The sequence below is a fragment of the Saccoglossus kowalevskii genome, chromosome 18 (assembly GCF_978046115.1).
Source record: "Saccoglossus kowalevskii chromosome 18, keSacKowa6.1, whole genome shotgun sequence".
NCBI classification, from domain to species: domain Eukaryota; kingdom Metazoa; phylum Hemichordata; class Enteropneusta; family Harrimaniidae; genus Saccoglossus; species Saccoglossus kowalevskii.
In genome coordinates, this window is record NC_140658.1 from 5,732,810 (window position 1) to 5,756,781 (window position 23,972).

Here is a 23,972-nt window from a genome sequence, read left to right on the forward strand (position 1 = left end):
CCCCCATTGACGAATAAATGCATGATGTCATGTGACGTTCATTCCATGTACAATGTTCCACTTTTATGACCCCAGAAGAATGCAATCCGGGTACTTTTGTTGGTTTGACTGCATCAAAACATACACAATTGGGTCATTTCAGCTACGAAAGTTTGCAGAATTCACGAAATTCATTTTAATATTTTTTACCGAATGTAGTTCTATGACGTGATATAACTATAGTGAGTCAGGTATGCACTGTGCCATTATCTGACAAGTTCACTGTGTCGTCTATGTATGTCTCTATACGTATAACCGCGAACCCTCTATGCACTATCAGTTTGTAATTATAAGCGCCGGTCTGAGATATGGACAGACCAATGTTCGGACTCATTGCTCGTTGACGTGACTCGTTCCATCACCGTGACAAACACTAACTGATTACAGATATATCACAGTACTATCATAGACCTCGTTTTCTAGGGTGTCTTTATCGTGCTTATTTTACCATAGAAGTTTTACGGTAGACACGGTGAATGCGTGGGTGTGCAAATAGCCTATCCAATTGCAGCTATCAAAGAATTTACATAAAAGGAACTTAGTCTAAAGCGGAACAAGCGCTCTGCATTTTAGGGTCACACCTTTTTTTTCACGATCACTGTGGATTGCTTTCGTAGTTGGTTCTTGCTCTACGTCGTAGCGGTCAAGATAAGCTGTTCACTCACGGTGAGTTAATGTTATGTTATGACTATTTTGATATGCAATGTATGTATACACTTTATATCGAGAGTGGGGTCTTCGAAATGTTGTGGCTTTGTTTTAGTTTGGACATCCTTGTTATCGTCGTCCAGGGACGGCAGTACTGGTTGTTCAGTTATTGAGTTAGTGCAACTTGCCGACTCAAACATGCTTCTCTATAATTCCGTCACCGTACAGAAGTTTTCGTACGGATCTTCAGGCATATGTGTCCATTGAGCCCATGTTAGTCACGGTCGCGAGATGAATCTTACTGGGCCCGTTTGTTAAATTGGCTGCTGTATTACGGCCATCAGGCTGTCGTCATATGTGTTGAGTTTCTTCCGGGCTGGCCACTTAATACACGTATACACCTGCTATTGATGATGCCCGTTGATGATTTGGGAAAAAAATGGGTAAAGCGTTGTTGTCTAGGAAATGCTTGAATGGATTTATTGAAATTTGGCAGTTGATTGAACACATTCAGTCTAGTGCAGAATGAAAGCGGGATCGTAATTGTGTTTCAATACAACCAAATTAATTTGTTTATTTATTCGTTCATTCATTAATTCATTCATTCATCGTTCGCATGCATTCCATCGTCACTCAACCCAACGGGGTACTTTCACATTGTCTTTCTGGGTGTTTTCATTGGCTGTTTAAGTTGATTTATTGTTTGCATTTTTCGGCATTATCGAACTGAGTGAACTCATGCGTGTCCCGATATCTGGTTACAAACGTTGTAATTTGCCGACACACAACCACTGATAACCCCGCTTCTCGTGAAGGCCTGCTTCAGCGAGGTCATACCTGGGACCTCGAATATGCAGTTGATTGTAGCGACACGTCTAAAATAAATAATTTTCGTAAAGCAATGGAATGGGAAAATATGTTCTTTAGTAAATTCCATATTTTAATAAGTTTTTATTTAGTGTTTTTTTTGTTCTTCTTGGAAACAACGATTCGCCTTAGTGGCAGTAGTATTTACGACATGAACTGAATCTACTAGACTGCAAAATTCGAGTCGATATTGAAATAACATATTTATTGATGATCAATTTGGTAAGAATTGTTAACGACCAAATTTAATTGAAGTTTACTTCCCTGATCAAAACCTGTCCAGGAAAATATAGATTGCCGTGTTGCATTCTGGGATATGCGTATATGTGTCTTCTCAGTCTAAATCCACCATCGAACACAGAAACTGAAGAAATGTAAAACCGACAATTAAGATAAGTAAATGACGTAACATCCCAACCGCTGACATTAAACAATTACTTAAGTATTATGCTTTTAGGTATCTAAAATAATAGGATGGCAAGTCACGGTTTTCTCGGAGTCCTTGCTGCAGCTGAGCTAGGCAACGCGATTGGAACGCGATTGCTATGGATACCCGAAAAAATGTATTGCTCCAGTCTAATAACTGAGAATATGTGGTCCTTCTTGATTGGGTAAAGCATAAATATTATTGTGTTTCAAACAAAAAGTGATATTCAATCTTGAAACGCTCCTATAAATATCGTCTAATGAGAATTTACCTCTGAAGGGTCAATCTAATACCCGACTTGTATCAGTTATTATATGCAACAAAGATCTCATGCGAAATAAAGAAGTCGCGCGAAATGCGAGACGATCACAGAATAACGGAGAAACCTACGTTTTCAGAAATCCTAATGCAAATTAGTGAGTCTGTGGAAGAACTGATTCATGTTCATCTCGGATCATTTCTGCGAGAGGCCTTGATTATTCGCAGTGCGCGTAATCGCGTTTTTAATGCAGATCTCGCTCTTTTCTGTTTACGCAATCGAACATTTCTAAAGCATTTTCAAATCGTAATGTAACTTTAATTTAAGTGATTTAATTTGACATTATTTCGTAATGTAACTTTAATTTGAGTGATTTCTTTATAAGATGTGTTATGGTTATGTATATTTTCTGATATCTCGGTCTCCTTGAAAATAAGTAATTATTACTTAAGGAACTACTGAGGCGTTAAGCGTTGGCAAATCGCGAGAGTTCGCGTTTCTCGAGATCTTCAACGCATATCTCCGTGCATGGTTATGAAAGCAGTTAGCCCTGAGTACAGTCCTGTAGGTTGGCCTCCTTCCGCTGATCATTCGGCCCCCACAGTCCTGAGAAGTCGCATAGACCGGGGATTCGACACCCGCCTACAAATTTATGGCGGAGAACCGTTCTGCAGTTTACATGATTGTAACCAGCTAAAACATCTATCGATCAAATCCAGCGATCACAAATACCCTTTGTGTGGCCGAAAAACGAACCTACAGCACTGGAACGTTGGCAAAAACTAGTTTTACGCAACGAAACAACGTTTTGTTTATAAATACGTCAAGAACAAGATGGCGGCGTATACTTTCGGTTGACGTTGGAAAATGTCGATTTGATCGACTAGAGTGGGAAATCTTATGTAATTTCACTTCCAGTTAAGGCATTCAGAATAGTTAGACGTGACGACCTGCTTATTTTTTAACTGCAAAGCTGAATGCCTCTTAAATCGCCCAATACATTCCTTCACAATAGTGTCGAATCCCTGCTCTATGCGACTTCTCAGGACTGTGGGGGCCGACTGATCAGCGGAAGGAGGCCAACCTACAGGACTGTACTCAGGGCTAGAAAGCAGTATACCCTTGTCTTATAAACGCTGGTAACTACATATATTTCCTCGACCTGTCTAAGCACGTAGTTTGCCTCCAAAGCTGTTAAAATTGAAACACAATAAATTACAATCCAACAACTCCGTAATGTCCGCTCTGAACAAGGTACACAACTGTGTGTGGTTATCTTGATTAGTTTACTATTTTGAGTACAAACTTCCTCAAAGTAGTCACATGATCTTACGGTTATAACAGATGAAACATTGTGTTGTATCAGGGGAGTCTTCCCTGCGCATGCGGCAGACGGACGCGTGTCGTCGTTTACGAACACGCGTCTACCCATGAGCCTTTGCGTTGTTAGCGCGTGTCGTCATTGTCGCTTGCGCGTGCGCAGGTGGCGACCCCTCCGCTTTATAGTAACTGCGACATGGTTATTACCGCTAGTAACATACACTGTTTAGATATGGACTAATAGTCGGGGAAGAAATACCTAATTTTAAATAAAAATATTATATTTGCATATGGGACATATATTTATCAATTATTTAAATTGTCTTAGCTGGTTTTGGAGACGTCGTACCTGGTTACGACTGGCTTACATTAGATAGTCATTGGATACGGTAAACATTAGTATTTGCCGTACGTACCGACACACGCAGTGCTGCACGTGCAACAAGGTCATTACGTTCAAAGTAATCTACATACGCAAATATTCGTCGAGTCGAGTTATTTTTTTCTTGAGAAAGACCTGGATCGTAAAATGTGCGGGTGGTTTCAGTAATGTCTGACTTGTTACGTACATATTTAGCATGGTAACGATCGACGTAAAAGTTCAAATGATAAGGTAAATCGGCACAGAGCAAGAATTACGTAATCTCTAATCAATTGCCCCGAATGTCCAACCTCTCGCGTTGGCCTTCGTTCTTTTCCAAAAACCTATTTATTTACTTATTTATTTATTTATTTACTTATTTATTTATTTATTTATTTGTTTGTTTGTTTGTTTGTTTGTTTGTCTGTTTGTTTGTTTGTTTGTTTATTTATTTATTTATAGACAGTAGTCCGCGTTACATTTATAATAAAGGAAACAACATGATTATGAGAGGGATGTCATGATTATTTATTCAACAGCGCTGTGCATTCTGGAAGTGTCTCAGACAACTTTGCTGTGTACAAACATCTGATGTACATTTCATTTGCTCTTTGGTCATTGTTTCATCGACCGATGGTCCTCGCGAACACAGCAATAACAGCGGTTACTTTCTCTCAAAGGATGTCACGATGTGTCGTCTGCCTGACTGCTAGGTCAGCGTGGCGTCGCCTTGCTGCTGTGGTCGGGTCCGCGGGACATCAATAACCGTGACCAATTTATCATTTAACAGTAGCCAATCATCACCAATTCAAAGAATTGGCATTTCCTTATTAAGTCGTGACTACTGACCGTTGTTATTCTTGGTTTTCAACAGAAGTCTGAATCATCTCGGAGATACTTTACAAGTCTCAGGACAATACAAGAGGGTCGAATTCACAATTTCCGGGGAAAACAGGGGGTTAGCGCCCATCATGATAATGTTAACAAAAAAGTAGTACGCAGTTCACGGGGTATACGCGCGGAAAAAAAACACATTTCACAGCAGTATTGATTTCAAGAAATCGACTGAAATGCTGGAGATAGCAGGTCCTTTTCCGATGAAGTTAGCTTAACATGAACGTATCGGATTGTATATTATACACATAGGCGTGATGCGCTGTGTCGCCTCAAGGCTTCTGGGCGGTTTTGTTTGTTGGTAGTCCCAAACCGACTGCTGACTCAGCAGTGTAAATTACAGTACACGTACGTTCTGTCCACCCCAACAAACACTCGGTATTAATAGATGATGGAAAATGGCGTCATGTCTGATGGGGACGATTGCAACTGCTCGTCCCGTCTTTCCCGATCTTAAAGTTTACTTGATACCATTGAAAATCATAGAACGCTTATTTGTGTAGAAAAAAAATGTTCGACATATCCTGTTGACGAGTAAGTGTGATAAATAGACACAGCTCTAATTAATCGTAATTATGAAATAAAAATATAACAGCAGTTTTACTTAGTATTAGGAACACTCTTTTGTGAAAAGGCCTGTCATGGCTGAAGCGGCTAATAACCTTTCCCTTTGCAACCGATAATTACAGACTACATAATACGGGATGCGTCGTGATTTCAGCGATAAATTTCATGATAAAGCGCAATCATATTTAAGAGATGAACGAAATAAGGGGCAGTCTCAAAATGTCGTAAATTAAGGGTCAGTCAGTTTCAATAAATTATTCATTGGTGCGTGTTCGTATCATGTCAGCAACTCGTTCGATATTAGTTCTCTGTGTATCAAATCAAACATTTAGATGTGGGCAAATAGTGGTCGAGAACGAATAAAATTAAATGGAATACTCGAATACAAATACTTAAACACGCTGAACTGTGACAAATTTGTTGTTTATAAACTTATTTGAGAATCGTGAATAGTAATAATATGTATCAAGTTTAATATCAATGTGACGTAACTGTGTATGTGTGTAGGTGCATGCGTGCGTGCGTGCGTGCGTGTGTGTGTGTGCGTGGGTGTGTGTGGGTGTTTGTGTGTGCGTGTGTGTGTGTGTGTGTGTGTGTGTGTGTGCTTGCGTGCGTGCGTGTGTGTGTCTGTTATCAAAGCAGGAATTGGTGAAATCTCGGACATTTATGAACCTTTAACTTAATTGAAGAAGATCGACGACCCCTAATCGCTATCCGCGGTATTTAAAATATATTGTAATATCTTACTTCATATCCGGAATGGTGGATGGTATTGTGTGTGAATAACGAACATGTTTGGTAACTTTTGGCGAGTTTCAAACTGTGGGCACCATCATGTTGTATGTGTATATTATGTAAAATTTGTTGTTTTTAATGTGCGTGATACCTTGTTTCAAATTAATTGGCATTTGAGTTTAGAAAACTTTTAATAAACAAATCATAATGACTGAATTTTAACCACAGTGACGATTTCTAGGGAAGATACCATTTGCAATCTAACGATGCGTGCCGTGTCGTTGCCATGACACCGAAATTTAAGTACGACAATATCCCCCGAATAAACAATACACAATCTGTAAAATTCATCATAATAATTTGCTATTGATGACGTGGCACTTCGTTAGGACATAGACTTTAAAAGGGTATGTGGTTGACACCGTGGAGTGCCCAGAGGGTCATATTTCCCGATCAGACTGCTGAGAAGATACCAGGCACGTATTGCAGTTATAAACTAAGTATCATCTTTCGTTAAGACGATCAAGTCGACGTAACTGAAGATAACAAAATTGCATGGCACGTGTTTATGAATAGTATTTATCAACACGTAGTATGTCCTGGAGAAAAACTGATCAGACAAAAACTGTACACAAATTATAGACTTATAATTGCGAATAAATAGTTAGATCACTAATTATGTAATTATGATATTATTTGTTGATCTCAAATGCTGAGTTATATTGTATTCAATTATAAACAATTACATAAATACATTATAAACTTATTTTCTCTAAACGTTTGGAGGTCAATGAATTAATAATGGAATGAATTCCACATTTCGTTACTGTGAAATCGTGTCTTACTGTCTATTCCGTTCGGTTGAAGTGTTCACTTATTGCCATGTTAACGAATTATTCTGCCGGGATCTAAAATCGGTCATGCCACAGATAGACACCTAATTAAAACGAATCTGCACGTAACGAGGTCACACTTCATCAATTAATTCTAAAAGGTCAACAAGTCACTACACATATATGCATGTTCACCAGTTTTATGTAAAATCCGAATGACTCGTTTGTACATCGGGGTTGTAGGTTCGTTTTCACTTTTCTCCAAAATACGAAATGTCATAGGTGAAGAATAGCAACAAATTTTATTATCAAAATAATAATATCAAATCTAATATAAGTTAGTCTAATATAATATAATCCCTTTAATGTAATTCCCTCCAATATAAAACATAATCTCGTATAATCTAGTCTACTTGATAATTTGCTGCTCTCTGAGTTGATTGACCTTCGAGTCCGTCTTAAAAACAATAACAACACTTGTGGTAGGCATTTTTTTTTTCGGTCATGTGTCGTTAAGAATTGTTTTTATAACACCATTACACTTATACGTCATCTCACTGTCTGTGTAGTCATACCGCACAATGTGTTGGTATCTCGTCGGTATAAATAATGCTAGGTTCTTCAAGGACGATGACTTATATCGAAATCACGGATTCCCCGTGACGGTGTACTCCGAGCGTATTTGTTCCGCCGATATCATAGTAGGTCATTCCATTACACGTGTTGAGCCTTTTAGTCCCAAATAAACACTGAGGTTCAAGGACTCGATACTGTTACAGTATTTGTTAAACCACAGTTCCTCAACACGTTGAGGGACTGTGGTTAAACTCAGTATTAAATTTCCAGTCCGTTATCTATTTTCTGGACGATTTTTTGATTAGTGAGTTGAACATCCACAAAACGTAACTTTAAAAAAAGAACAAGAGATGCTATGTCATTGTTTTATTTGTATTCATCGTGCTTTGTTTGTATTCGGAAGGGGGGGGGGGGTCTAATTTTATCCCAAATCACCAATTATTACGACACATTTCTTATTTCTGACATTTTGGGGAACATTCTGATGAAATTAACAAAAAAATGAAATTGCAAACAATTTTGGATACGTAAACAGATTCCCCTCGATTTCAATTGATCAACCCTTAATTTGTTTGATGGAAAATGATTTGAAAAGTGATTTGGTGAGCAAACTTTTGCTGGTCATCAAACCAGAAAGTCGCATAACTCGGAACATTGTATTGATTCCAAAGAAAGGGTCTTTCATTACAAATTTATTCAATTTGGGATCACAGTGTCAGAAACTAGTATTGATCATTCGTGTAGTGAATAATGACGTCATTTCCTTATGTCAGGGACGAATTCAACTTAAAGAAGGGATATCCCAATAACGTTTGGACGTTAACAGCCATGTCGAAGTAAACAAAACAGTAATTCCTTGTCAATTCCGGTTACAACCAACCTTGCGTACGCTATATGATACGTTACATTGCCCGGCGCTTCCATTCACTATCGCCACCCGCCATGTATGACTCACAGTATTTACTGTACTCTGTCCTATACACGAACCCCGTCTTATTTGTTTATCCTTCGTAATCACGTGACAATTATTTCGTCCAATCAGTCTGTCTGCCTGGGTTATCGACCCCCATTGTTTGTTGTATACATCTGAGACTGTAAGTAATGTGCGCATGTGTCATTAGTTTAAATGCTACAGACGTGTTCGTTTCATTTGAATTTCACTCCCGAGTATTAAGATTCTGCGTTTAAAAACCCGCATCATATCGTATTCGGTAAGTTAAAGCGATTGTTAGAACGTTGCATTTTAATACTTTTGTATAACGGTATCGTACGACTACGGGAGAGAGATCTGTTTTTGTGTGGCCAGTGTTTTGAATAGATTTCGCCTTCGCGCATTCAGTGGTCCGCACGTTGTATTCACTTTATTTGTGCCAATTGGGCACACCATCGAGCGACCATGATTGCAAAGGCTAAGTATCAACAGCGTTCTGCTAGACGAAGACTAACAGTTAAACCACACCCATGTTGTACTTGGCGGGAAATGTGTTTTAACATAATATCTCGTATCGTGCTTTTGTGGGGTTTCCTAGCCTCGGCTACAGCTGAGCTGTGTAATTATCATGATCGAGTCTCCCGTGCTGCGTCAGACTTCTAGTACTAGTGGGACGCGACGCTGATTCCGTAGAGACCAAGCATACAATCTCTGCGACGCGTTCATTGATCAACAACGGTCGTTGAGAAGGCCCCACCATGTACGCGTCCATTGATTTTCAAGAGTCATCAAGTATCAAAACAGAATTGAACTGACACACGAGACGTAATTTGTTTTTTAGTCTAAACACCATGACTGATATTCCCCTTTACCGTCCATGTGTGCACTATTTCAGGGTAAATTATTGTTTTTTTCAAAGTGACTCGCCATCACTACGTGCCGTGTCGTATACGTAATGTTTTGATTCTATTTGCACTGTATGCTGTGAAATTCCTGTTTTTGCTGAATTTCACGACTGAATTATTGTGTGTGTTCTATTTAGGGTTGAATATGATAGATTTGTTGACGATTTACTTGGTCTGTATGTGTATTTTGACGGATATTGCGTAATTACCGTTCATAAGAACAAAGGACAGTTCAAACGTCGTAAATGGAATGAGTAATCACCAGGGAATCCACACCTGTCAAAGAACACATTTGTTTACAAAATAATCAATGCGTTGACCTCCGACTTTGGAAATTGGGCCACACTCCCTGTGTTTATGGTGTCCTTGAACAAAGTGTGTATGGTTTTTGTAAACATAGTGGTTGGAGACTGCGCCTACACTGTGTGCACGTTTGTATATACTGGACATGTGGTAAAAGCTACCCAGAAGGCTTTGCTCTGTCAAATACGTATTAAAACCCGGACCTAACTGGGTCATCCTAAGGTCAATCGCGGTTACAGCTGTGCCGATTGGACGAGTTTCCTTTACATACTCCCATACGCCGTATTGTGATGGGTACATTATCGATAACCGAGAAATTATCCCAGTTGCGTAGATATTCTTATTTCAGCAAAAACATTGTCTCACGTGTTAAGCGATTGCAACATATATATATTATATATATATATATATATATATATATATATATATATATATATATATATATATATATATATATATATATATATATATATATACATGTATGGTATGATATGATATTTTATTCGGAACGCACCAAGAAAACCTTGAGTAATGTCCAATAATAATAACAACAACAAACACAACAACATTCAGGACAACATAGTTTACAGAACTAAAACATATCAAAATATATAGAAAATAAATTTTGCAAAAATGCTAAGAATGAAAGAATCATTACTTTAAACAATATTAAGAAATAATTCACCCACGCTAGAATCTATACTAGAATCTTCCAACTTTGGAGCATAGATGTATGGAGCTGCAAGGAATCTAGATCATTCAGTGTTCTTTGATTTGACAATTATTACAATATAAAATGTAATGTTTCTCAGTTACATAGCCTTTTTTCCTTCGAAATACCGTGACCGTTATATCTACCGGAGTCAATGGGAAGATAATGTGCGGAAGTTCTAAATTTAGTATAAGCTATTCTATGATTTTTTTTCAATTTTATCTAAATAATGTTCAAATTCAAAATGTTCTTTAGAAGTTTTTCCACTTCATACGGCACAAACAATTGAGCTTATCTTTAAAAATATCACAAAAATTGTATATGTACACACTAACGTTGTTGTATGGCTTTAAAATATGAATAGATGGTCACGGGAAACGGTATTATGTTGCCAAGTAGCTCTTTGTATAGCCTAGAGTTATGAACCCCAAAACCAAACATGTACTCGGGGTTATTTACCAAAGAGTTGTAAATTTCGATGTCCATTAATTACCAGGACATCACCACTCATCTCTAATTTTTTGACAACTCGGGCAACCCCACCATGGTAAAACCCGGATACGCAATGTATTTATTGGGAGACAGAATGCAGAGTTACCTAATCTCTTGTTAAGATCGGTCCACGAAACATGATATTAAATATTAGCTTGATCGGATTTCTAACAAATCTTAGCTATTCTAATATAGTATATCATTAATTATCACATATTATTCTGACATCGCCACGGAAGAATGTTTCTGAATGTTTGAGTTTATAATTGCAGTTTTGATAATAAATATAAAAAAAAGAGTTGGAATTGTTTAGGATTCTGCATATCAAGCACATCCTACTGACGCATTTTATAAATTTACGCTGTTGTGTCTGGACACTGTACGTTGGTAATGAGATGGATTGAGTTGACGTCTTCGATTTCGATTGTCGACGACAGGCATGGGTCAAATGTGCAGCACTGTGTTTTCATGTAAGGTCACTAGGTCTGCCAGGGTAACGACCGTAACTTAAGTTTCGTTGTATAGAGTAAATATGAATGGCTACGACATCACATCGTCTGTGTGTGTATGTATTGTATATATAATTCAATTGGCCAATCCCCTCTTAATGTATCCCCAGAAACAGCTAGAGCAGAATGGAGCAAGAAAGAAAAAAGAATGGTCAGTCTAGGCCGGTACTTGACCGCAATTCTGTGTAAAGTTTAGTAACCTTCGTTTTACTTGGTAACGATAAAGACAGCCATTATATTTATTGAAAAACGACGGGGGAGTGGCGCAATTGCGTGACAATCAAGTCAGAAATGTCGATGGTGCGGCTTTGGACAGTGCGTCATTGTTTGATATCACATATACCCTAGAAAAACTAAGGTCTATTGATAACAAGATCATATTGCTCAGTAAATACAGCGATTCATTAATATTTTCCCTAGCCAGCGGATGCACCTCGCAGCGGTTATCAAGTAACCAGTCAAGGAGTCGACATTCCACGCATCCAATCACAGCGCAGTCCCTGCATATGAATTTGATCATAGAATGCATCTCGGCATGGATGTTAAAATGTAAAAAAAAAACACCTCCTTAATTTCAGATATTTGTGGATAATATATCTTATATGCAATAAGTATATATTAAAATTGTACAGTCATTCGCACAGTGACGTTAATGATATGAATATTCGTGGTATTCCATTGACTGCATAGCTTCAACTGCGTAAAACAACACCACGGCTACCCGGAGATTGATGACTAGTGTATTGGATGTCATCTAGTACAATTCATCACGTGACTATCCACGTGGCATACACAACATACATTTCAAATAACACCGTTTCCTGTTATATTTTCACACATCCTGTCACCTGCCTCGTCTATTATAAATATGAAATTATGTGAATGTACGAAGTTTAAATCATTGTCATTGTCGTTAAAAAAAATCCACAATGGCGACAAAGTTGTCGCATTCTTACATCGCCCGACGCTTGCCAATGTCTCAAGCTCTAATATAACCGCGTTCCTGCCTCTAATATGGTGATTATACAGCTGCATTGTTGCTAGTTTTCAAGAGTTTCCGCTTGTTTATAATACCTACAACTTTGGTAGAGTCAATAGACTGAACTGGGAATAAGTCTTCAGTAGACTGAACATGTCTTATTACTGAACTCACGTGACAGTCTCTCAGCTGATTCGTTTTGATTTTGTTTTTGTTATTTCTGTGAGTAATAACGACTAGTCGCGTTGCGATTTAGACGCATATACCGGTATTTTTACATCATATATACAAACTATATAATATATGCATTGGTTTAATTTATTTCGGCAGAAAGTAAATCAGTGCACGCACTTTCAGGGGAGAACGTGAGGTTATCAATGTGGTCACAAATCACGTGATATAATATCATTTCAATATCATGCCGATATATAATCAAGTAAATTCTAGAATGCTCATTGGTAAATTAAAGATGGTCGCGGCGCAGCAGTCACGTGATATTATATCATTTCGATATCATGCCGATATATAATCAAGTAAATTCTAGAACGCTCATTGGTTAATTAAAGATGGTCGCGGTGCAGCAGTCACGTGATATTATATCATTTCGATATCATGCCGATATAGAATCAAGTAAATTCTAGAACGCTCATTGGTTAATTAAAGATGGTCGCGGTGCAGCAGTCACGTGATATTATATCATTTCGATATCATGCCGATATATAATCAAGTAAATTCTAGAACGCTCATTGGTTAATTAAAGATGGTCGCGGTGCAGCAGTCACGTGATATAATATCATTTCGATATCATGCCGATATATAATCAAGTAAATTCTAGAACGCTCATTGGTTAATTAAAGATGGTCGCGGTGCAGCAGTCACGTGATATTATATCATTTCGATATCATGCCGATATATAATCAAGTAAATTCTAGAACGCTCATTGGTAAATTAAAGATGGTCGCGGTGCAGCAGTCACGTGATATTATATCATTTCGATATCATGCCGATATATAATCAAGTAAATTCTAGAACGCTCATTGGTAAATTAAAGATGGTCGCGGTGCAGCAGTCACGTGATATAATATCATTTCGATATCATGCCGATATATAATCAAGTAAATTCTAGAACGCTCATTGATAAATTAAAGATGGTCGCGGTGCAGCAGTCACGTGATATTATATCATTTCGATATCATGCCGATATATAATCAAGTAAATTCTAGAACGCTCATTGGTTAATTAAAGATGGTCGCGGTGCAGCAGTCACGTGATATTATATCATTTCGATATCATGCCGATATATAATCAAGTAAATTCTAGAACGCTCATTGGTTAATTAAAGATGGTCGCGGTGCAGCAGTCACGTGATATTATATCATTTCGATATCATGCCGATATATAATCAAGTAAATTCTAGAACGCTCATTGGTAAATTAAAGATGGTCGCGGTGCAGCAGTCACGTGATATTATATCATTTCGATATCATGCCGATATATAATCAAGTAAATTCTAGAACGCTCATTGGTTAATTAAAGATGGTCGCGGTGCAGCAGTCACGTGATATTATATCATTTCGATATAATGCCGATATATAATCAAGTAAATTCTAGAACGCTCATTGGTAAATTAAAGATGGTCGCGGTGCAGCAGTCACGTGATATTATATCATTTCGATATCATGCCGATATATAATCAAGTAAATTCTAGAACGCTCATTGGTAAATTAAAGATGGTCGCGGTGCAGCAGTCACGTGATATTATATCATTTCGATATCATGCCGATATATAATCAAGTAAATTCTAGAACGCTCATTGGTAAATTAAAGATGGTCGCGGTGCAGCAGTCACGTGATATAATATCATTTCGATATCATGCCGATATATAATCAAGTAAATTCTAGAACGCTCATTGGTAAATTAAAGATGGTCGCGGTGCAGCAGTCACGTGATATAATATCATTTCGATATAATGCCGATATATAATCAAGTAAATTCTAGAACGCTCATTGGTAAATTAAAGATGGTCGCGGCGCAGCAGTCACGTGGTATTATATCATTTCGATATCATGCCGATATATAATCAAGTAAATTCTAGAACGCTCATTGGTAAATTAAAGATAGTCGCGGTGCAGCAGTCACGTGATATAATATCATTTCGATATCATGCCGATATATAATCAAGTAAATTCTAGAACGCTCATTGGTTAATTAAAGATGGTCGCGGCGCAGCAGTCACGTGGTATTATATCATTTCGATATCATGCCGATATATAATCAAGTAAATTCTAGAACGCTCATTGGTAAATTAAAGATGGTCGCGGCGCAGCAGTCACGTGGTATTATATCATTTCGATATAATGCCGATATATAATCAAGTAAATTCTAGAACGCTCATTGGTAAATTAAAGATGGTCGCGGTGCAGCAGTCACGTGATATTATATAATTTCGATATCATGCCGATATATAATCAAGTAAATTCTAGAACGCTCATTGGTAAATTAAAGATGGTCGCGGTGCAGCAGTCACGTGATATTATATCATTTCGATATCATGCCGATATATAATCAAGTAAATTCTAGAACGCTCATTGGTTAATTAAAGATGGTCGCGGCGCAGCAGTCACGTGATATTATATCATTTCGATATAATGCCGATATATAGTCAAGTAAATTCTAGAACGCTCATTGGTTAATTAAAGATGGTCGCGGCGCAGCAGTCACGTGATATTATATCATTTCGATATAATGCCGTTATATAGTCAAGTAAATTCTAGAACGCTCATTGGTAAATTAAAGATGGTCGCGGTGCAGCAGTCACGTGATATTATATCATTTCGATATAATGCCGATATATAGTCAAGTAAATTCTAGAACGCTCATTGGTTAATTAAAGATGGTCGCGGTGCAGCAGTCACGTGATATTATATCCCAGTCATTGCATATTACACTGTAATATTGATTATAACAACACAAAGTACAGTGACATTTAATACAACTGCATTTGGCAGAATCCATTAAATATTCTGGGCTGGCCTTTGAAATTATCGCCAATTATAGAACAGATGTCAGAAAGTTTAATTGAGCTAGCTTTGTATGCTTGACATGTTTTGACTAATTACCCATAACCCGGTCTCTCTGGTTGTCAGTAAATATTGAGAGAAATTATTTACATCGCGAATTGGCGATTTTTAATTCTCTAAAAGGAAACAAATCAGATTTTAGTAAAAACGGTAAAATTGACGACCTGTCAGACTAACTCGCGCAATTAGAGAGTCAGAATGCGGATATATGAACGAACACTCACAAAATAATATATCACCACGGCTGGCCTGTATCCCCGACCTGGTTCCCACGACCTATCGCGTGATTTCAATTCCTTACGTAGGCTGGCGGCGCTGTCTGGCGAGGCACGATGACGCCAGCGTCATGGTGATATAATCTTATTATACTATTAAAACATAATATATAGGTTATTAAATAATTTTTTGCTGATCTTACTATAATTCACGAAACATAAAAACAAAATTTATTTATTTGTTTATTGAAATAAATGTTGATTCTGTCTCGTATACCTCTTGAAGACTGATGGCAAATACCACGATATCTGTTTCCGCGAACCAATGTTTACCCAGACCGATTGTAGGCACATGGTATTAACAGTAAACTAAATATGAATGTATGCGTATGATACCTACCCACAATCCTCGGGGGCGGACATCCGGGCAATTTCTACCGCCTGGCAACCCTCGCGGTGAAAACAAAGACCAAATACTCGCAGAAAACGGTACTTTGCGATGGTTGTTGAGAGTCCCCTGAACAGTGTAACAAGATTAGTCCTACGTGTGTAACATATATAAATTTGGTTGTTCAGGATTACTTCAAAGTTGAGTTTGTGTTGTTTTTTCGAGTTTTCACCGGCTCCACCGGCGTTCCACAGCAGCGCGCACAAAGCCCATAGAAATACGTGGTACAGTGGCGCGCGTCTTAGCAACGTAGAACGTCTGTGACGTAGCTCCGCCCCCGAGGATACACTTATTTGTTCTTGTTCTTACAGGCGTCTCGTTATCACTATACGTACAGCGACTGTCACGCTGACTTTTGTCCAACTTGAAATGGTGTGACATGAGGGAGGGGCGAAGCTGTCACCGCACTTCGCGGGAGCGTCGTTTTGTAATTTAAAGGGCGGTGGTCGTCGCGTAGCGCGTGTTCGAATTTCATGTAAACAGACAATGTATTTTACACGCGTTGTATACGTCACTATGTGTCCTCCATATCGAACAGGACGTGGCGCGACGACAACCGCCTTTTAAGGTTCTGCTCTCAGACTGAATTGTTGGGTTATTAAGCCAGAAAATAATGTCTAGATTTCATCATAACATCAGACAATCATTAAAATAGAGTGGCCTCAAACATCGGGGATTCCGGATTTTTACTAGTAAACAAATTTAATTAAAAACATATCGACAACGAAAATAATATTTTTCGTTGGTTCCCGGTTCCATTCCTTGTTTGGTGCGGTACCCCCGCGGGATCACTGATGTACGGGTATGTGAGGCACCAACAAAAGACCGAATTATTCGAAAAGACACCCATTGAAACACATTTTCAAGAAAAACCCCTTGACTAATCATACTACATGAAAAACCCACCCCTTATTACAGATATAATACGAGTACATTCGTTAAAAACACAGTGAAATAAACATATCATTGTCACATATCACACAAATCACGACAGCAAAAATACACACACATTTGATTCCTGAAAGTGTGAAAAGGGTACTGCCCATTTCAAAACATAATTTATAGACCCCCTGGGGACCAAGCAACTACGAAACGCAACGACCCATGGGTACGAGCACAGTCCCCCTATCAGAGCACGGTTCAGAGGGACTGTGGTACGAGTTTTCTTCCAAACTTCAGCTGGTACTTGAGGGCGCTGTACTGGAAATAAGTCTTTAGTATCGTCATCTTGTGGGTGTGTTCAGCTTCTCGTTTTGTTGGTCAGAAAAGCTGGCGTTCTTTATTGGGGGTATGTGTTCACTTGTTATCAATCGCATTAATGGTTTGTGTAGAACGTTCCGACCCAGACAATTGACTCTCCGAGCAGCAGTTGCTTTTCACACAACTGTTTTCTTTTAAACGAAGTCTATCAATCCGAAAATGGCGGAGTGTTATCTGAAGTAGTTTCACCTGCGCTATCAACTCGCTCATAATATTTCATCTCCTCGACGATGTGATTTTCTAAAATAATTTATGTCCTGTTGTAAATTAACGAATAATGTATTGATTTTTCATTGTTTTAATTATTACAGAAGTTCGATTTCATTTTCCTGAATAACAATTACGTAATACAGTATGACTGAAGTGAAACCAGAAGTTGGCGAGCTAAAGTCGTTTGATGCCAGCAAATTGAAACACGTTGATACTGTGGAAAAGAACCCTTTGCCATCCGTGGACAGTAAGTTATTTATTAGCATGTGTATAGCCAGGTATCCCACCCCAAATTGTCAGCTTATATTCCTGAAAAAATCAGGACCGGCGAGCAACATTATAAATTGCTATATTTCAAAAAACAGATTTTTTTCAAAATGCAGGAGCAGTTTGTACCGCTCACAATTTACTTTATGATGATGAAATCAATGATATTTTTTGAAAAAAAGGATTAAGCCAGATGAAAAATTACAGCTGGACAAACCATTATGTTTGTTATGACTTTGATACATACAGTGTATGTTTGGTAACTAACCATTATGTTTGTTATGACTTTGATACATACAGTGTATGTTTGGTAACTAACCATTATGTTTGTTATGATGTTGATACATACAGTGTGTGTTTGGTAACTAACCATTATGTTTGTTATGACTTTGATACACACAGTGTATGTTTGATACCAACCATTATGTTTGTTATGACTTTGATACACACAGTGTATGTTTGATACCAACCATTATGTTTGTTATGACTTTGATACATACAGTGTATGTTTGGTACTAACCATTATGTTTGTTATGATGTTGATACATACAGTGGATGTTTGGTAACTAACCATTATGTTTGTTATGACTTTGATACATACAGTGTATGTTTGGTAACTAACCATTATGTTTGCTATGATGTTGATACATACAGTGTATGTTTGGTAACTAACCATTATGTTTGTTATGACTTTGATACATACAGTGTATGTTTGGTACTAACCATTATGTTTGTTATGACTTTGATACATACAGTGTATGTTTGGTGCTAACCATTATGTTTGTTATGACTTTGATACACACAGTGTATGTTTGATACCAACCATTATGTTTGTTATGACTTTGATACATACAGTGTATGTTTGGTAACTAACCATTATGTTTGTTATGACTTTGATACATACAGTGTATGTTTGGTAACTAACCATTATGTTTGTTATGATGTTGATACATACAGTGTATGTTTGGTACTAACCATTATGTTTGTTATGTCTTTGATACATACAGTGTATGTTTGGTAACTAACCATTATGTTTGTTATGACTTTGATACATACAGTCTATGTTTGATACCAACCATTATGTTTGTTATGACTTTGATACATACAGTGTATGTTTGGTAACTAACCATTATGTTTGTTATGACTTTGATACACACAGTGTATGTTTGGTACTAACCATTATGTTTGTTATGTCTTTGATACATACAGTGTATGTTTGGTAACTAACCATTATGTTTGTTATGACTTTGATACACACAGTGTATGTTTGATACCAACCATTATGTTTGTTATGACTTTGATACACACAGTGTATGTTTGATACCAACCATTATGTTTGTTATGACTTTGATACACACAGTGTATGTTTGGTACTAACCATTATGTTTGTTATGACTTTGATACATACAGTGTATGTTTGGTACTAACCATTATGTTTGTTATGACTTTGATACACACAGTGTATGTTTGGTACTAACCATTATGTTTGTTATGACTTTGATACATACAGTCTATGTTTGATACCAACCATTATGTTTGTTATGACTTTGATACATACAGTGTATGTTTGGTAACTAACCATTATGTTTGTTATGATGTTGATACATACAGTGTATGTTTGGTAACTAACCATTATGTTTGTTATGATGTTGATACAAACAGTGTATGTTTGGTAACTAACCATTATGTTTGTTATGACTTTGATACATACAGTGTATGTTTGGTAACTAACCATTATGTTTGTTATGATGTTGATACATACAGTGTATGTTTGGTAACTAACCATTGTGTTTGTTATGACTTTGATACATACAGTGTATGTTTGGTACTAACCATTATGTTTGTTATGACTTTGATACATACAGTGTATGTTTGGTAACTAACCATTATGTTTGTTATGATGTTGATACATACAGTGTATGTTTGGTACTAACCATTATGTCTGTTATGACTTTGATACATACAGTGTATGTTTGGTAACTAACCATTATGTTTGTTATGACTTTGATACATACAGTGTATGTTTGATACTAACCATTATGTTTGTTATGACTTTGATACACACAGTGTATGTTTGATACCAACCATTATGTTTGTTATGACTTTGATACACACAGTGTATGTTTGATACCAACCATTATGTTTGTTATGACTTTGATACATACAATGTATGTTTGGTACTAACCATTATGTTTGTTATGACTTTGATACATACAGTCTATGTTTGATACCAACCATTATGTTTGTTATGACTTTGATACATACAGTGTATGTCTGGTAACTAACCATTATGTTTGTTATGACTTTGATACACACAGTGTATGTTTGATACTAACTATATATTTGTTATGACTTTGATACATACAGTGTATGTTTGATACCAACCATTATGTTTGTTATGACTTTGATACACACATTGTATGTTTGATACTAACTATATGTTTGTTATGACTTTGATACATAGTGTATGTTTGATACCAACCATTATGTTTGTTATGACTTTGATACACACAGTGTATGTTTGATATTAACTATATGTTTGTTATGACTTGTTATGACTTTGATACATACAGTGTATGTTTGATACCAATGTATGTTTATGATATTTTTAATGGTTTGTTTTTTAGCAATTAATCAGGAGAAAGTTGATGCGAGAACAGAAATCAAGGGATTTAATCCTGATTCACTGAAACATGTGAAAACAGAAGAAAAAAATGCTCTACCAACAGCGCAGGGTATGTGGTACATTATATTGTTGCATCAGTGTTGTGTGTTACTGATCATAGTACAAAGAAAAAAATAGTGTTTGATTCTGAGATGTTCCAAACAATATGGGATGGTACTTCTTAAACCAGAAACAAATTTGTTTTGAACTGATGCGTACACTGACCAGAAACAAATCATTTATTTTGTTTGACCTAATGCATGCCAGTGTATCCCTCACTTTGAGGTTTTTAAGTTATGAAATTTAAACCCCTTCATAATAATGGAATGATCCATTCAATGCCAATCAATAATTCAACAAGATATTTCTTGTGATTTGCAAAATTTAAAAATGATCAAACAATTTTTCAACCTGTCATTTTTTTTTTGTGTCGAAAAATTGTAGATCCAGTGAATGTGTGTTCAGGAAAAGAAAACTTGTTAAATTTCAGCATTTTATTCAAAATCAGACCCCCAAATTACTTGAAGATTATGGTATGTTTTGAATTATGTTGAGAAAACGTGATATTGTTTTCCAAATTCTAGCAAACCTCAAAATTTAATGCAGGTTTTCATTCATTTTTGGCAGAGAAACTTACTTTAAACACTAAGTCTGCATAATATTATTTCATTTTTCATCCATTTCATCTAAAATTAATCAGCAACTTGAAAAAATAAAAGACAAAATGTTGTTCCAAGATTTTGGTTGAAAAATAACTATGGCATTCAAAGCTAAATAAACTTTGAATTTTTTCTACATGAAATGAGTAAAACAGCATACATATTGATGAATCATGTATTATGCTAATTATATGCAAATTACATATGCTAATTGTATGCAAATTATGTATTATGCGAACTGAAGCAAATTTACATTATGCTATTTCCTGTTATATGCGAATTATAATTAAACTATGCATTATGCTAATTAAATCTTGCTAATAACATGCAAATTTACATTATGCTAAGTTGTTTGTATATGCTAATTATATTTAAACTACTGGCATGCATTATGCTAATCATAGAATACTATAATTCTTTCATTAGATTGTAAGGAAAATAACAAAACACAAATTATACCCTTGTATGATTTCTTCGGTCTGTAATGCTTTGGTGCAAATATATTTAAATGACACGTAGTACTTGCTAATGTTTTGTATATGCAAAATTTATGCTAATTACATGTAAATTATCCATTATTGTAATACCACGCAAATTAAGCTTATGTAAATTACATGCAAATTTACATTATGCTTACTCCATGCAAATTTTGCTTTGGCTCCAAATACAGAAAACTTGCCACGGCTTCAAGCCCATTTTTGAGACTTGAGATCTGTTATCTATTGTTAATATAGTTTGTATTGCATGCTTTGAAGTGTGTTTGTTTGTAATTTGTGTTGTGTTTTGTATATTAAATTCCGTTATGCAGATCTTAGGGCAGAATTGATTCCAGATTCTTTACCAGATCGTAGTGAGGTAGCGTCATTTGATAAATCTAAACTCAAACAGGTTGAAACCAAGGAAAAGAATGTTTTGCCAACTAAGGATGGTGAGTTTTCAGCAAGGAAATCAGCAAACTGTTTTATTTTGGTGTTATTGCATGGTGTGGTGTGTGTGCATGTTTTCTAAGCAATGTTGATTATTATAATAAGGAACAGAATGGCATGCGACCATTGGCATGGGTTGATGTTGTGGAAAGGGAAATGGAAATGACAAGGGAAAGGAAAGGACAACTTTAATATGTCTTGAGAGTAGTAATGGTACTTGAATGAATCACATGCTTTCATTGTTTCGATATAGTTTGATTTGGGACTCCATTTTAATGCAAATCAAATGTCTTGGATCTTAAAAACAGAACAGATCGAATGGAAAAGTAGAAAATGTATAGAATAGAATAGAATAGAATAGAATAGAATAGAATAGAATAGAATAGAATAGAATAGAATAGAATAGAATAGAATAGAAAAGAAAAAAATGCTATTGCTTCTGTCTGGAAAGATATTTGTAAAGTCAATCTAATTCTTTTCTATCCCTATTTTCTGACTTAATTGGTCCTCCAACCATTCACATGATTTATAGTATTGGTGTCAGTTGTTCTGGACTTCTGGGCCAGATTAAAGGGATTTGGACTTCTGGCTCAGATTAAAGGTATTTGGACTTCTGGCCCAGATTAAAGGGATTGGGACTTCTGGCCCAGATTAAAGGTATTTGGACTTCTGGCCCAGATTAAAGGGATTGGGACTTCTGGCCCAGATTAAAGGTATTTGGACTTCTGGCCCAGATTAAAGGGATTGGGACTTCTGGCCCAGATTAAAGGGATTTGGACTTCTGGCCCAGATTAAAGGGATTTGGACTTCTGGCCCAGATTAAAGGGATTGGGAGTCCTGGCCCAGATTAAAGGGATTGGGACTTCTGGCCCAGATTAAAGGGATTTGGACTTCTGGCCCAGATTAAAGGGATTTGGATATAAAGTGTTGCATAAAATATGAGACACTCCAATGTTGTCAAAAATTGCAAAATAATTTCCTCATAAAATTGTGCAAATCAATGAAATATTCATTGCTACAAAATGTTCTGTTTTTATCTGCCTCTTGGATGTTTGACTCTTGTGACATTGTAGCGCTGTCATTGTGTCTGTGCATATGAACTTGTTTCTTATCTGATTCACAGTGATCAAGGAAGAAGCCACTGATAGCCGAGCCGAGGTTAAAATTTTTGATAAAACCAAATTGAAACATGTTCAAACAGAAGAGAAGAACCCATTGCCAACTCCACAGAGTAAGTCAAATATTGAATGTTTTGTTGCACAATATGTCCATTGTTTCTTAAAGCGTCAGTTATTTTTTGGAAACTATGTATTTCATATGTATTGTACACGCTTCGTGGGACCAATATTGAAGACTACGTGGTATGACAACTGAGACAATTCTACCCTTTGAATTTTGATGCAAAATTTTCCAATTTTTCTATAATTTTCATTTTCATATAATCAACATTTCTGAATGAATTTAAAGAAAAATAGTTTATTTGTGACGTGTGAAAAAATCACAACTTATGGAACTATTTGTTAATTGTAGGTTTGAGCTTTTATAATAATGTTTATTTGCCATAGATTTCATAAAAGAATAATAATACAACAATAAATAATGACTAATAAATAATAATAATATTAATCTATGGCTGGGAAACAGAAATTATCTCATGCAGAGCTCGTCTAGTCTGTTTCCCATGAAAGTCTTGAAATCATTTTTATGTATTTTTTTTGTGTATTTTTACATTATCTTGGCAGAAAAGTGTCCTGTCTTATTTAAACTGACTAATCGTGCTGACAAAAATCAAATAATTTTGTTTGGCTTCAGAAAAAAAAAATTGTCAAACTTGCTTTTATGAAAAATTTGTTTTTTTTATGTTATTTTTAATTGTTAATTTTA

At 36.4% G+C, this 23,972-nt stretch overlaps 1 protein-coding gene across 7 annotated transcripts in view; it reads left to right on the forward strand.

The window, feature by feature from the left end:
* The first annotated feature begins 580 nt into the window (after positions 1 to 580).
* The window catches only part of LOC100375029 (uncharacterized), a 35,918-nt gene continuing 12,526 nt past the window's right edge, over positions 581 to 23,972 (forward strand). For 2 of the 7 annotated variants that reach the window (XM_085493097.1, XM_002735277.4), the window contains exons 1-5: positions 8,611 to 8,737; positions 17,673 to 17,818; positions 20,466 to 20,573; positions 21,971 to 22,090; positions 23,212 to 23,319. In XM_085493097.1, the coding sequence (XP_085349223.1) occupies positions 17,716 to 17,818; positions 20,466 to 20,573; positions 21,971 to 22,090; positions 23,212 to 23,319 (439 nt within the window). In that variant the 5' untranslated portion in view covers positions 8,611 to 8,737; positions 17,673 to 17,715. Of the gene's footprint in view, positions 706 to 8,610; positions 8,738 to 17,298; positions 17,390 to 17,655; positions 17,819 to 20,465; positions 20,574 to 21,970; positions 22,091 to 23,211; positions 23,320 to 23,972 lie in introns of those variants that run through there. The other 5 variants (XM_006817120.2, XM_006817121.2, XM_006817124.2 and 2 more) reach the window with 5 other exon arrangements.